The sequence below is a fragment of the Anas platyrhynchos genome, chromosome 3, assembly GCF_047663525.1.
Source record: "Anas platyrhynchos isolate ZD024472 breed Pekin duck chromosome 3, IASCAAS_PekinDuck_T2T, whole genome shotgun sequence".
Classification (NCBI taxonomy): domain Eukaryota; kingdom Metazoa; phylum Chordata; class Aves; order Anseriformes; family Anatidae; genus Anas; species Anas platyrhynchos.
This window is the reverse complement of record NC_092589.1, coordinates 15,822,315-15,837,610: the sequence shown is the minus strand read 5'-3', so window position 1 is coordinate 15,837,610 and position 15,296 is coordinate 15,822,315. Positions and strand designations below refer to the sequence as shown.

General features: G+C 47.6%; 1 protein-coding gene across 1 annotated transcript; it reads left to right on the top strand.

Annotated features, from left to right (window-relative positions):
• Positions 1 to 11,268: 11,268 nt before the first annotated feature.
• On the top strand, positions 11,269 to 13,540 carry LOC101796096 (cystatin). Its single transcript, XM_005017132.4, has 3 exons — positions 11,269 to 11,548; positions 11,921 to 12,034; positions 13,159 to 13,540. Exons 1-3 carry the CDS (start codon positions 11,321 to 11,323, stop codon positions 13,234 to 13,236), a joined length of 420 nt encoding a protein of 139 aa, XP_005017189.3. The 5' UTR covers positions 11,269 to 11,320; the 3' UTR covers positions 13,237 to 13,540.
• The last annotated feature ends 1,756 nt before the right edge of the window (positions 13,541 to 15,296 follow it).

Here is a 15,296-nt window from a genome sequence, read left to right as displayed (position 1 = left end):
CCATCTCAGTCACCAGCTGGATGTCACCTGTTGGGGTCTGAGGAGCTTCCAGGCCAGGCCTCTGCCTTCAGTAGTGTGTGTATTACACACACACACCCCTACTATTTAAGCGTGGGTAGTAGTGATGGAGAAGACACCCCTTTTTTTTATAAGCAAGGGCCTTGGATTAAGCAGGCCGTAGGTTCTCGCAATGGAGATTGCTTTGGTCCTGCGGTATCTGCACTGACTGAATTATTTACTTGCAGTGGTCATTGCATCCCTCTGCCTGGACTTCTGCCACAGGGCGATCATGTGGGCCTGCTGTGCCTTTGTTCTCCCAAGAACATCAGTGAGAGACTCGGAAAACGTTGGCCTTGGCATAGCTGTGGCGGGCCTGTGGCTGTGGGGGTGTGCAAGCAGTGGGATGATCCTCTCACCACTCACCCCAGGTCCCTTTGCAGAAATTGGCATCTTCCTCAGTTACATTCCCGAACAGCCACGCATTTTATATCTTGTGTCCAAGACATTGTGATCCATTGCTTTGCTTCTTGTCGTGACAGAATGACCATCCTCAGCCCAGTGGGAACTCGAGCAGTGGAGTTCAAAAGGGAGCTCCCTGGCCACGCAGCCTGAGGAAGGGTGGGATTTGTGCCCCAGGTTGATAAACAGAATTAAGGTAGGGATTGAACTGGGAGCTTGGCCAGTGTGTTTTTAGGAAACGAAAGGAAAACACGACTTCCCAGCTTATATCAGGTATGTGTGCTTGCAAGCAAATATGGGATGTCTGCAAAGTTTTATAGGACTGGTCTGCTCCTGTTTGTCTCAGGGAGAAGTCTCCGAGTAAAGGTGACGAAATACAAGCGTGGTTCTGTACACACCCTCACCCCTTCTGTTTTTGTCCTCTCTAAGTGCTGTATTCCTGCATACGAAGCATGGAGCTTGTGGTAGGTACTATTCATTTGAGTGGCTTAGCAGATTTTCCTGGCTGTTACAAGGGTTAGATTTGCACAATATCCTTGATAACCATCTTTTGCAGGGTCACTCCTCACAGTACTTTGTATCTCCAAATAGGCATGGATCAGAACAGCTCCCAGGCCTTGCAGCCTTATGTATTGCTCTGGCTGGGATCCTCTTATCTAGGAAATGGAGGCCAGATTGCCTTACCTCACCCAGGCCACATGGAGGCTGGTGGCAACGCTCACAGGGCTAGGATTTGACAGATCCCAGGTCTCAGCCCTGCCTGAAAGCCCCAGGCAAATCGTCTCACTTCTTTCTTCTGTTTCTCTCCATTTGCTTGTGCTGGGAGCTCCTTGAGCCAAGGATTGTCTCATGAAAACAGCAGCCAGCCAACCACCCTCATCTTAGGGCTCCGTTCCCAAATGTCCACATGGTCCGGACCGCCTCATGATACTGAGACCAGCTATTGATTTACTTCTGCTTGTTTCCTTTTTTTTTTTTTTTTCTTTCCAGAATCTCTAATGCCAACTGGTCGATGACTGAATGACTCCTAGCGTGGCAGGATGCTTTCACCACTGACATCCAGCGGTGAAGACTTCACAGCAGAGGACAGCTTGTTGTGGGGGCTGGCTGGCCGGCGGCTCTCTTGAGCACGAGTGAGAGGGTTTTGGAGAAAGTGGCTTTCATGTGGGCTTGGGGTCAGAGGCAGGACTGCAGAGGCAATTACTCCCATGTTCAGTGGAACTGCTCCCGCTTGCCGCAGGCTGCAACTTGGCTCACCCCAGCAGTGAGTCAGCGCAGCAGGCGGAGCTGGTCAGATCCAGGCAGGGAAGGGGGAACAGCAGGGATCAGAGGTGAGGGCGTCCCCAGGCCCTGTCTGATCACCAGGATGGAGGCAGGAGGGGAGCAGAACGGGGGCACTTAGAGGTACCTCGTGTTTCCTTCATCATGTGGCCTCTCCCTCAGCCTCCTCTCTTCTGTGGAAGAGACTGCGGGGGTGACCTTGAAATGCTGGACCCTTTAACAGCCCAAATCCTTTGGGGTGGGGGAAAGAGAGCCGGCATTCCTGATGTTATTAAACTGGACATGGTTAATTATGTGTGAGGGTGGATTACTGTGTGGCATGCAATGAGTTGTTAATGCTAATCAATCAGAATTACAGGGAATATGCCTTTTTCTTTATTAGCAATGGCCTCCTGGAGGGACTTCCCCCTGCGGATGAAGGGAATTATGCTGGGGGGAGAAAGAAATAATGATGGAATTAAATGAGTGGTATCGAGGCTTGTTTCTGGTCTCCCTCTCCTGAAGCTGGGCCCTGATTCAAAACTCATTCCATGTATTCAGCTCCTTTGCATGTTCTTGAGCACTAACCTGCAGTTGAACTAGAAGTTTAATAAATGGGCATATTGATGGCTCCCTGAATTCACAGTTTGCTTCTCCAGGAAAGATCTAATCTTCAAGAAGGATGTTGAAGATTACACAGGACAAGTCTTCACTCAGTGCAAGCTGACTTAGCCCAGTGAACTCCAAGTGATTTGTGGTGTCATGGGACCTAAGCACTGTGTCAGCAAGCTCTTGCTGCTAAGAGCTTCAAATTGCTGTGTGACATGAATAACTGGACCTACACAGAGGGAAACAGGGGCAAGTAGCTGAAGGACAGAGCTTTAATGCACTTGTTTCCTACCCAGTACTTTTTTTCTTTATTTTTTTCCCCCCTCATCAAAGCAAAGCAATGTTTTGTCCTGGAATTTGAAGGAAAAGAGGGAGGTGGCCTTGGGAGTAGTTTAAATGAGTACTTTTGGAGAAGAAACACATTTTTCCCTAGGGAGCCAACAGTGGGTTCAAGAGACACCCTTGAAAATTATGGAGAGCTAAGGAGTTGGTCCCCCTTCTGCTGTTTGCATCAAGAAAACATTACCCAAACCTGGCAAACTGACGTTATTTGGTTGCCTGTGTGTTTTCAAGCCCAGAACTGGAGTGCTGGGCTGTAGTGCCTGCAGGCTTCTTGCTCTGTACAGACTGTGCTGGGCACAGCGGGATTCCTGGGCAGATAATGCTGCTTGATGCTGAAGTGGCCGTGGCATGCCTGTAATGACTGCCTCAAGGCTTGCCTAACCACTCTCTATTTTTGTAGTGCAGTGCAGCCACGGCAAATAAGGCCTGCCTGTTGTCAAGTGATTTCCTAATAGGTAAAGAACTGCTGGGTTGGAGTCCTGAAATTTAGTGGACAGTAGCTAAGTGGAATACTTTGACCTGACACAAAATGGTTCAGGATGACTGGAAAGAAAATATCAAATGTCAGTGCGGTGAACTAATTCCACGCTGAGCTGCCTCACTTCTCTTTATTCTGTCCCCTCTGATATTAGAGCTCCCTGGCTTTCAAAAAGAGGAAGTGTTGAAGTCGTAATTTCAGTCAATTCTCCAAATGAGACCGCCTGTTTGATCAGGAAGGAGCTGTTTCAAACATCTCCCTGGCAATTTAGCTTGTTAATTCTTAAAGGTTTTGTCTCCTCCAAGAAATCTCAGAATAATTTGTAGATTTTGTTCGAGTTCCAGCCTCTGGATTGATGTGAACGTATGCAAATCCTGCTACTTCTTATATTGTGTTTGCTTCTGGCTGCCAGTTTCACAGAGGAAAACCGGAAAATTTAACCCTGATTTATGACTGATATATTTTAAAAAGAATAATAATGAAAATGCAGATATAAAAAGCATTTAGATTGTGTTGCCTTTAAAACCTGCGATATTTCAGAGGTAATGTCCTAGCTTTGGGGAGCATAATTACTCATTTTTCAACATCTGAGGCTTGCTATCTTGTTGCTTAGAGACAGGAAAAAAATGTTGTCCCCTTTGCCAGCCCTGCTTTCCACCCCGAGTGCCTTGCAGAGATTAGAGCTGGCTTTCCAGCCCTGGAGGAACCAGCACGGGGCTGGGCTAAACGGAATTATCATTAGATAAATGCAGATAGTGGGTTGGAATGGAGGTAGCTAGATAACGTTCAAGGGACTGCAATACCGACGATTATTTTGGGAAGTGCGGCCGAATTCTCTAAGTCTGTGCCCAGAGTTAGGAACAAGTTAGGAACTGCGAAAGCTGAGAGCAGAAGACAAAGTCCCCCCATGCTTAAGTGTATGATAGCCTTTTCATAAATAAATAAATAAGTAAACACGCATAAATAAATGCCCCCGTGTTTTTTTTCCATACTATTAAAGCAAACCTGGGAACGTGGCCCATAGCAACACAACCTACTGATGTGTGCCATCACAAAGGGGGCACTTTCACCTGCCATTTCACTTGTTGGTGCCTTTATAAGCACGATGTTACAAATCTTACCCTTGAATTAAAGTGGGGACCTTGGCTGGAGGCTAAAGAACATTTATGTGAAAGGTTTTCTGGAAATATGAACGTATTCTAATAGCTACAGTTTCACAGACAAAGCTTTCCTGTTTCAGAAATCTAATTTTGAGTGGTAGAGAATGAAGAAAATGTGAACTAATTTATTACTGAATGCTTGCAAAAGACTTAATACCCATAAAACCAGCGGTGTGCCACAGACGATGCAGGAGATCCTGTGGTGGGTCTCGGCACGTTTCCTTGCAAAGCTATGCCAAAGCCCCTTAATCCTGGTGGTAATTATTTCGGTGGGAGGCATTTGCTGAGCAAAGAACTGCCACTGTGTCAAGTCTGTGCACTGAGCTTTGTGAGGAGGCCAAAACGTCCAGCTAGGTCCATCGGCGGTGGTGGAAGTCTTGTGATTTTAAGTGAAAGGCCTGACCCACGTTGCTCTTTCTACAGAAGCCAGCCCTGCAGCTTCCACTGCCTCTAACAGTACAGATCATCTGCCTCTTACAGGGCTGGCATGGGTTTTCTGGGCACTTGAGACCTCCTTTTTTTTTTGCAGTTCCCTGCACCCTTGTCAAGTTCCTCTTCAAATTTTGTCCTGTTGGTGTTTTCCAGCTCTGTGTCACTGGCTGCTGGCATTCCCCCTCCTTGCTCAGATGGCTGGAGCGAACCAACACGCAGACAATAGAAGCAGTCTTGCTCACCCTCAAATAACCATTGTCTGGTCTGAATAAAGGCCTCACTCTGAAAGTGAGCCTCTCTGTGCTTGGGCTTCCTGAAACCTGGAGGATGGCTGGCTATAAATGCAGGACGCAACATGGCCTGAAGATGAAGCTGTAGGGCCTTTCTAGGTATTATTTTTTTAATGATAACACATGCAGAACTCTTTCTTATGTGTAACAATGCCTACTCTTCAGACAGGCCATGTGGTATTTCAGAGTGGGCCGGTCCCTTTGCTGGATGTATGTGTGTAGAACAGCACATGCACGGCTGGCTGGGTGAATTTTGGGGTTGCTCACAATCTCACTTCCATTTTGCGGAAACCCAAGTGGCCACGTAACCCCGTTTGACAAGGGTGACCGCCTGGTTCTGCTGGCGAGCTGCTTTGACTTCCTAAGGATTTCTGTGTTGCCATCATTAAAACATTACACGTATCCCTCCCTCCCCTTCCCAGTGGTTCAAGTCCTACAGGAACAGTATAGAAGAGCGCTTAAGTCCTTTCTAATGAGAAGCAGCCAGGACTCATGCTGGCAGGCCAGCCCCTTGAGAACAGGCTGTTCTCTGCTCTCTGGTGTTCCACAGACCAGAGTTTTGCTTCCTTATACCAAAAAAAAACTGTAACCAGGAAGAATCTGTTCTTCTCAAATACTGTGTGAGCAGAAACCATAACCACTTCAAGCCCTGAGCAGAGGTCGTACGTACATAGGGTCTGCAAATGCAGCCAGGCCGTGCACCATCAGTGGTGTGTCCTCTAACGAGAAATGCAGTCACTCGGTGCCATGACCATTGTCTCTGCAAAAACCAACAACAAACAAACAAAAAATAAATCCCGTGGCAGAGGTGGCGTCTGTCCGCACAGAACCACCAGGCCCAAGACGGGGTCTGGCATCTGGCTGCAGACCTGAGGTTCTGCACGGCCCTTCGGTTTGTGTGAGCATTAGGGGGCTCAGCCTTGCTCCCCATGAAGGTCCTTGGTCATAAATGCACATTTATGTATTCAAGGGGGGATGTCCCCAGATTTGTGCCATGTCCTAAAGCCCCTGGGCTTAGCACTAGTGATGTTAGGGCTTCAAGGGAGGACAGGAGGGAATTGGTTTGCACAGAGGGCAAAGGTGGTGTGGCTGGTGAACCACGCCGTGCTGGGGAGCCTGGGGGAGCCCCGCACAGACACCATGCCTCTGCGGGATAAACTTCCCTCTCCTGGGCTCCCGGGATCCGTGAAGCCCTAGGGCACGATCTCCAGTCTTTGCAGGCCTCTGCACTTTGTTCCTCTGCTGTGTGCAGACTGGGGACCTGGAGAAACAGCCTTTCTTTATGGCCCGGCTCCTCCACTAAGCCAAATTTTTCTGACACGCTTGACAGTCTCACTCCAGCGTAAGAGCCTCCTGCTGGAAGAGATGGGAGTGGACAGTGCAGCACACCCCAGCAGGCTGGAGGGCCAGCTTCTGTATAGCATGCAATCATATCCTTCATTTTAAGCCTATTTTTAGCCCTCTGAAGTCACTGGTACTCTTCAGGGGCTTAACTTAAACACATGCTTTATGCTTCTGGTTGGATTGGAGGGAACTAATTTTCTTGGTAAGCTCTGAAGTTTTCCAAGGGAAAGAAAAGGGGAAGAAGACAAAATCTACTATAAATTAACAAATACAAATCTAAAGCAGGCAACCTATTTCTCCTGTAGGCTATCATGAACAAATACAGAAAAAAAGGGGATGGATGAATTACTCTCAGCAAATACAAGCTGTCAAAGACACCAGGTTGCATAAAATCTCTGATGATTATTTTGAATATATGCTATCACTGTACCAGCATTTATGTTTTTCACAATAAAGAAGGATGATGGTGTAGGTGTTTGTTTATTTATTTATTTATTTATTTATTTTTTCTTCTAATGTCCCAAACGCACCAGTACTTCACTGAAATCAACAATCGCTACCAATAATGTGGCTTCACTGCTTCTTTTGCACAATCTGACCATAACTGATTGCTTGCAGATACCTGAAATGCAGCTTTTCTGCTGGCAATTGCTTTATTTACTGCTTGCCTGTGAAATAATAATGCCGTCAGGCAGATTAACATCAGCAATTACTTAGCAGATGTTTGTATGCGAATACCTATTTCTTAGAAGCAGATTATCTTCTGCGTTGCATAAGAGAAAGGGATTCACATCAGGTGATGCAGAAGAGATGTGGCCAAGGTCCCAGTTCCTTGGGGACTTGCAAGTCAGCTGCCAAGATTTCAGAGACCCCCTCTGGAAGGTGAGGGAGAAAGCAGGGCCACGATTTTCCTTGTGTGGACAAGTCATGGCATTCCCTCCATTAGTCTCTTAAAAAAAAAGAAATTATGAAATGCTTCTGCGTACCAGCAGCAGGGAGTGGACAGAGGTGGTCATAGCCTCTAAGGAAGGCACAGGCTCCCTACATCGCCCAGCATGATGGAGATGGGTTCATCCCCATAAGCACAAGGCAGTCTTCAGCAGCAATGGCTTTGCATTTGCCACTGAATCACTCTCAGCCCCGTCTCATAAACTGCTGACTGCCTTGCTCAAAGGGCTTTCAGTCTCTGAAAGATACCCTTTTATGAAACATCTACCATCCATTACCCTGTGAGAGTTACACAGCACGGTGGGAGGAGATGGGGGAACCATGCCAGCATCCCACTTGTCAGGGCTCTAGCTCCACCGAGCAGGATGCAAAGCACTGGCCGCAGCATAGGCTTGGCCAGCACTTTTTGCTGATCCTGGTGTTATGAGGAATTTAAACCAGATTTTAGTGTTTGAGCACGCTTTTCTTACTGCTCCTGCCGCTATCGCAGTAATTACCCTCTCTTGAGGGTCACTCAGAGTTCAGTTCTACAGAGAAACTATTATTTTTGATTATAGGACTGGCTGCTTTTTCAAACAACCTTGTCTAACTGTACTTTGAAAGATACGCCACAGTGTTTCAGAGCTTTTCGGTTAGATACTGGGTAGGCATCTACAATTGTTCCTTCGGATGTTAAAAGAGAGATAGGGATGCCCTCAACAGCAAGGGCAAGGAATGTAGCAGTTCTTCGGAGTGTGCCTGGTGCCCTAAAAACCTCAGCAGTCCTGAGTGGACTGTGTGGAAACATCGACAAAAAGAAAGATGAAAATATCTTGGATATTGCACAATTTATGCTGAACCAACTGTGTGGTCTGATGCAAGAGGACAAGGAAACTGTTTTTCTGTTTTCTGGTAATAGTGACAGCACACGGTATCAAAAACTTTTCCAATCTTACATCAGGAGTCTCCTGCTTCTTCGTATATTCCTTAAATTACTGTCTCCTAGGGTCATCTGACTATTGGAAAATTTATGTGTTATTTATTAAAAACAAAACAAAACAAAAAACAAATAAGCTTGTGATAGACAAAAGTAGTGGCACCCTTCAGAAACAGAAGGACAAGTGCACTTTTATTTCATGAACTAGGTCCCCTTTATTCATTGGTTGTAAAACATCATTTTTTTGCCAATTCTTTTTTCTCGGAATTGCTTTGGTTGAAGTCCTGATTTTCTAAGGCTTGGACTAGCAACCATAAACAGATGCAGCTTGCTGCTGGCTCACAAGCAGGGCCAGGTCGAGAGAACAACCACCCTCAAAGCCTCTGGTCCAGGAGAACCAGGACCTGCAAAGGGCAAGCTTCCCTTTGCATTCTGCATAGTGGTGTCAGAGGACTCTGTCAGGCACCCTTTTGCAGAATAAATATTAGCGCATCTGTTAGGAAAGACAAAGAGAAACCCTGGCACAAAAGAAACTCCATGAGCTGACACTTCTGACCAAAGCCCAGCTCTGCTTTCTGCAATTATATGTGTTCAGCAGAGTGCGGTGTCAACGACCAAGGAAGAGGACAACTTGATGTCAACCAAAAGGCTGACTGTGATTCTGTGGACAGGCATCTGTGGTGTCAAAGCAGAGGTGAGAGGGAATGAAGCTGCGCTGTCCTGGACGTTGCACAACTTCTGCTTGCAGAAATAACGTTGAGGTCTTTGGGACTGTGCTGTGAGCTGACATACCGCCTTGAAGTATTGAAGGGAGGGCTGCTGTAACTCAGAAGGACACAGGCCAAGTATGTCTTTGTGTGATATTTTAACTCCAATGAGGTGGCTTCAGCAGGGCCAAGACTTTGCTTGCTTGTTTGTCTACGCTGCAGGCAAAGCATTTAGCTTTTAACTAGGGCCGTTCCTCCGTGCCTCTCCCCTGATCCAGCCTGGATCCAAGGCCAATAAGGGAAAAGTCAAATTGGAGACAGATTCCCGCAGCCTTTTAGCAGCTCTGGCTCATGCCCTGATACCCATGTCCCAGTCCCTCTCCAACACACTGTGCAGCTTCAGTGTTGCTCCTGTCTTTCTTTAGTAGTAAAAACTGACATAATGTCCGGTGGCTGTAGCATTAGTTGCACAGCCTGTTGCCAGCTGCGGGGGCTTTTCCTGTGGTAATTCTGAAGCTGGATATTGCTGGCACTCGCAGGCTACAAACAACTTTTCCAGTCAGTGCATCAGTCCCTTCCTTTTCATTATGGGGGGTGTTGCAGATAATCAGACGTAAAACATCACCCTCTCTTAGCACAACGACCGCACAAAGCCTTAAATCTCACTTGAGCTATTTCTCTAGAGCTATACTAGGTCCTGTCTTGCCAAACTTAGGGTTCCTGACAGGAGGGAAAGACAGTCTTGTGGTTATGAGATGACACTAGAAATTAAGTGATCTGTCTGGGAAACCAACCCTGCCACCGATGCCCCTCTGACCTTAGGCATTTAATGTAGATGAGGTAACACCAATGCTGTGGAGGCAGATATAGGAAATGACACATGGTGTTTTGTGCTGGAAGCCATATTTGTAACTTAAAATGCTCTGTGGTTTTGTTTTCCCTCCACAGTAGAGGGGAATGAGTGCTAGAATAACCCATGAAGAGGCAGAGCCTGGAAAAATCTCCAGGTTCCCGGACCCATGTGGGAAAACAGCCTCCTCCATCCGTACCCAAAAGGAGGGCTGTGGGCAGTGTAATTCCAGATAGGACAGGGCTGCTTCAGCATCGCTCCTGCTGTGCCAAGCTCCCACCTACATCCTGTCCTCTCTGAAGGGAGAGGGGCATAGGTGTGTTTCCGTGAACAAGATGGTGTTTCCACAAACAAGATGGTTTTAGGGCAGAGGCAAAAACATCCTTAGCTTTTCCCCAGTAGAGAAATTTCATGGGTTATTGAAACCCTCTCCTCCTCAAACACTGACTTTTTTGAGGAGAAAACAGAGCAGCACAGTGAAACACTAAGGCTCTCCAGGTTCTGTCTGCAGGCCTTTGGCAGCTCCCATGAGAGGAGAGAATAACACATGCCAGGCACCTGTGATGCTGTCACACAACAGAATTATGTACGGAAGGAGAGGTGGCACTGACAAAGCTCCAAGTAGCAGACATCTGCCTGCCCTGCTCCAAACTCTCTTAGGACCCACAGAGGCTCCTCAGTCCTAAGTGGTGACTATTTGGCTGGTCTGGGGTTTTAAAAGAAGAATGTTTCCTTGCATACTCTTTACTGCAGTAACTTAGATGTATTTGTTCTCTCTCTAAATGCCTGTTCCTCTTCTGAGTCTTGCTGAGCTGAGGGACACATTGGCTCTGTCCCTGGTGAACAACAGCCCGATTTACACAGTGTTGACTGTGCATTAAGGTGCCTCCAGGCCCTCTGGGTCTGGCACTTGCTGCTTGTTGTAGCACCTGTGGGCATGCCAGGAACTGCTACCCAGCCCAGAGCTTACAACAGCTAGCAGTCTGGTGAGTAACCTTCATCCTGCTAGCAACCACGGCCTTCAGTCAACACCTTCACTGACGCTTGGCATGGGGGAAAATAAATACAAAAGCCCGAGCTGTGCTCTGGGTCCAGCTGAGCCCTGTGCTATTGCACATTCAGTCTGCCTTTCCAGGAATGCCACCGATGGCAAGATGTGGCAGCACTCGGCGTGAAGCCCCAGACTCTCTAGATGTTAAAATCTGCCTTCCTTGGAAAAGAAAACAGCTTGGGGCAGCTCGCAGCTAGCAGGCGGCGTGCATCCCTCGCCTGCCCGCTGTCTTTGTGGGAAGCGTGCGCCAGCCTCGGGCACGGTTACGGAGGGACACCACAACCCGCAAAAAACATCCCCCGACTCTTTATTTTCGGTGACACGGGGTAGAACCGGCTGGCGAAACCCCACACGAGCCCCCGCTGGGTGCCTCCCGGGCCGGGGAGGAGCGGGGAGGGCCGGGGCCGCGTCCCGCCCAGCCCCGCCGGCCTTAAAATGGCGGCGGCGGCGGCGGGGCCGGGGTAGGGCGAAGGCATGGCGGGCGCTAGGGCTTTGGTGGCGCTGCTGGCAGCTGTCCTGCTGCTGGCCCAGGCCGTCCTGGGCAGCGAGGAGCGCCGGCGGCTCCTGGGGGCTCCCGAGGATGTTGCGGAGAACGATAAGGGCTTGCAGCATGCCCTGCAGTTCGCCATGGCGCAGTACAACAGGGCGAGCAACGACATGTACTCCAGCAAGGTGGTGCGGGTCATCAGCGCCAAGCGGCAGGTGGGTGCCACAGAAGCAGATTTGTTGTTTTTAAAGCCCTGTCTTGGGGCTCCTACGTCTGAATGCCGGGGTTGAAATTACAGGAGAAGTTAGTAACTTCCTTATATCGTGGATGAGCTAACATGCGTCTTCCTTCACTGATGAAGGAGGCTATGGCACAACTTGTTTACATGGATGTTGTTTCCTGTTTTTTCAAAGGACCTCAAGTGTTTCTTCTGTGAAGGTTGCCACATGCTGCTGTCTGTAACTCTCGGTTCTGGCTACAGGAATGTGACAACAAAGCTATCTTTCTTTCTGTCAGGGCCCTCTGTTTGGAGAGCTTCTGTATATGTGTTGCAATTAAAGCTGTTTCTGCCCCTTGTCTTGTTGCAGCTTGTGTCTGGAATCAAGTACACCATTGAAGTGGAGATTGGCCGGACAACTTGCACAAAGGCAGCAGGTGATCCCCAGAGCTGCGCTCTTCATGACACTCCGGAGATGGCTAAGGTAGGTTTCAGAACAGGGTGTGTTGTTCCCTGGGTTTTTGATGCCTTTTCTCCAGCTGGTGTGCTGCGGAGAGGTATGGGCAGTGTCATCTGTCGGCCTCTAAGAAAATCAGATGTCAGTCTCTTAGGCTGGATGAGATGATGCCACCCTTGTAGGACTTGTCTTGCCAGATCTTCCTGACAGAGGAAGCCAGGCCTCTTACAGCATATTTACGTGGAGACCTGAGGCTGTGGTACACAGGAGCATGCCTCAGTCCTGTGAGAGTGCTTATGGCTCTGATCTCAGGGATATGCAGAGGAAACTGCCAAGCAGGGGTTGCTTACAGGTCTCCTGGCGCTCAGTCTGGTGCCCAGAGTGTCCATACCCTTTTCTGCTCCTTTTATCCCATGCTGATGGGACAGTGACTTAATGCCCTTTCATAAGGGACTCCCATTACTGTGGATTGTGCTATGGGCTAAGCACCAATCACAACTGACAGATTACCCCTGTTCTCCAAGTAGCCACCGAGCTGAGTTGCACAGCAGTCTTGTATCACAATGCTATTTAAGCAATAATTTATCTTTTTAGGTGAGAGCACTGATTTATCTACCTTATTTTGGTCAGTGTTTGGTCTTGTTTTCTATTTCATTGCTGGTATTAATCAGTGATAGGTTGTACTTTGTGTGTATGTGCAACTTATGCCTGCATGTATGAGAACTGTCACTGCACACAAATAATCCACTAAGTACCACTGACTGAACTGCAATAATGAGACAAGCATGCACAAACTGATTAGCTGTGTGGGCATACTTGCCTGTACATGAGAGCTGCTGTTGAAGTACAGCCCAGGCTGAAAGGCTTCTGCCAGTGGGAACTAGTATATGACTGGGATAAGCAAGTAACTTGATCTTCAGAAGTGCTGACTGCTTGGCTTCTGTGTTAGTATTTGAGAGAAGTGATTGGTCCTGAGCAAGTACTAACAGGAGCAGTGTTCCAGAATACTTGCCAGGGGAGTGCAAATGCAGAGAGCCAGAAGTGGTATACATTGAAGGATTGCATTATAGGGTAAATCTGTATAAAGTGATAGCAAAGAACACTGTTGTATGCTTTTTGAACTGATAATTGCTTTTTTCCTCTCTCCTTAGCACACCACTTGCAACTTTGTAGTGTACTCTATTCCTTGGCTAAACCAAATTAAACTACTGAAAAGTAGCTGCGAGTAAACTTCCTTGGCTCCAGCAGAGACCAGCAACCAGCATTAAAAAAAAAGTAATAACATTGAGATGGGATGCATCAATACCTGTTAACTCAAATACTTCTGTGTGTTATGCAAGTAAAACTATGTAACCTTCCTCTAAAGCACAGTAGGATCTCAACTCTGTTTTTCCTCATTGTAATTATACTTTTGGTGTAGCTGTTTGTTTTCTCAATTTTCCCAATAAAGTAATTCCAGCATCAAAACTCTGAGGAAAAAGTTGGTGTCCCTGTGAAGTGACTACTGTAAACATTAAAACATAATGCCATGTTGCTGTGGTGTGTGGTTGTCTTTGTAATGGGTTGCTCGCCTCCTGGAGGGTTGGGGTGCCTTTATTTGTCACCCAGTCTCCTGTCCCCAAAGGCTGGGGTGAGAAGGAATGTGGGGTCCTAATTACAGGAGGTAAGTCATGTCTCCTATCCAGCTTTGAGTAAGGGACAAAGGTCAGTAGCTGTTCTGACAGAAGAAATGTTCTGGTTTTGGAAACACTGGGGTTTGCAACACTGTCTTTTGGGAAGGTTAACTGGAACTCATGGGGTGTGTGCAATCTCATTCTGTTTAACTTCTACATCAGCTGCATGGGCTTATGTAGCTGTGCTGTGTAAGAACTAACTGCGCTGTCCTTTTACACTGCATTTGAGGTCTCTTATAAACCTCTGCTTCCTCTGGCATGGCATCTTCACAAGTTACCTTGCTGTATCCCTGGTGTTTCTGGAACAGAATTGCTGAGTAGAAAGCCTGAGGGCCTTCCTTGTAGTCTAAGCAGTAACACAGCCAACTTCATTTATAGCCTTTATTGTGGCCAGTGGAGCTGGAGGAACAGCTGATTCCACTCTCCACCTGTGGGTGCAGAGAAGCCTGAAGGTGGTGAATGACAAGCCTGGCTTGTGGGGAGGCAGAACTGTAGTCTGGTGGTGTATTAAGCAGGGAGAATTTGAATCATGTTTAACTAGGGCAAATACCTTTAAATCAGCAGGTTGGGAGGATCAGTGCCTAAGAACTATTAAGAGAACTGGCTGAGGTGTTTCCTGTTAAACTAATTAAATTGTACTGCAGGGGAACACGGGATACTGTGCCTGCGTTGAAAAGGATGGATGAGGTGACCCTGATACCAGTAGCCTACTTAGCCTGAGGATAGTCTAGTGCAAAAATAATAGGAATGTTAATAAGTGGTGTTGAGTGAGTAACTGGTAAGTAAGAACCAAGTCTTATATAGGTGGTTTTATAGCAAATAGATCATGGACACAAAACCTCTGGGGATGGATATTCCCCAGAAGCAACCCTCTAAATCCAAGCATGTGTGTAACCTGGTGGGGTCTCTTCGCTCAATCAAGCACATGGCTGCTGGTTTTGGTATGTATGACACTGTGTTTGGAGTTGGTGCAAGTGTCACAGGGAAAGATAGCTCTAGATCTAGGAAAAAAATCTACTTGTTTGAGGTCTTGTGATGTCAAGCAAAAGGAGCTTTCCTGAGCAGGTGGGAAGTGAGAAAGGAGAACAAAAAAGGGGGGACTTTGTTTTTAACTTTGTGGAAGGTTGGAAAGAAGGAGCAGGGTATCCTTGAAAGAAATTTCATCTCTGTGTGGAAGGGGAAGCTAGCCAGGTTCAGAGGAGTTGTGGGAGTGAGTGAACTCCAGTTTTTAACCCCAAAGAGGACTTTTGCAAAGAGCTGATTTTTGGGCAGGGAAGGATATGGGGATGGTGGTCTCCATACCTAAATGGGGGCCTCTGAGAAAGCTGGAGTGGGACAAAAGCTGGAGTGGGACATCTTCTCAGGGAGTGTAGTGACAGGACAAGGAGTGATGTGAGCAATTACAGGCCTGTCAGTCTGCCCTTGGGGTGAGGTGCTCCTGGGGAGGCCCTGGAGCAGATCACGCACATCCAGGACACCCAGGGGATCAGCCCCAGTGAGCAGGGGTGCACAAAAGGCAGGTCCTGCCTTGCTAAGCTGGTCTCATTCCATGGCAAGATGAGATACTGAGATGAGATACTCATTCCATGGCAAGATGAGTGTATGACAGAAGGGCT

Bases quoted from the DNA above. Each gene is read 5' to 3' on its own strand.
- LOC101796096 (XM_005017132.4), top strand. From the start codon at position 11,321: ATGGCGGGCGCTAGGGCTTTGGTGGCGCTGCTGGCAGCTGTCCTGCTG. The intron at 11,549-11,920 runs GTGGGTGCCACA...GTCTTGTTGCAG, and splicing joins TCATCAGCGCCAAGCGGCAG to CTTGTGTCTGGAATCAAGTA. The intron at 12,035-13,158 runs GTAGGTTTCAGA...CTCTCTCCTTAG, and splicing joins ACACTCCGGAGATGGCTAAG to CACACCACTTGCAACTTTGT.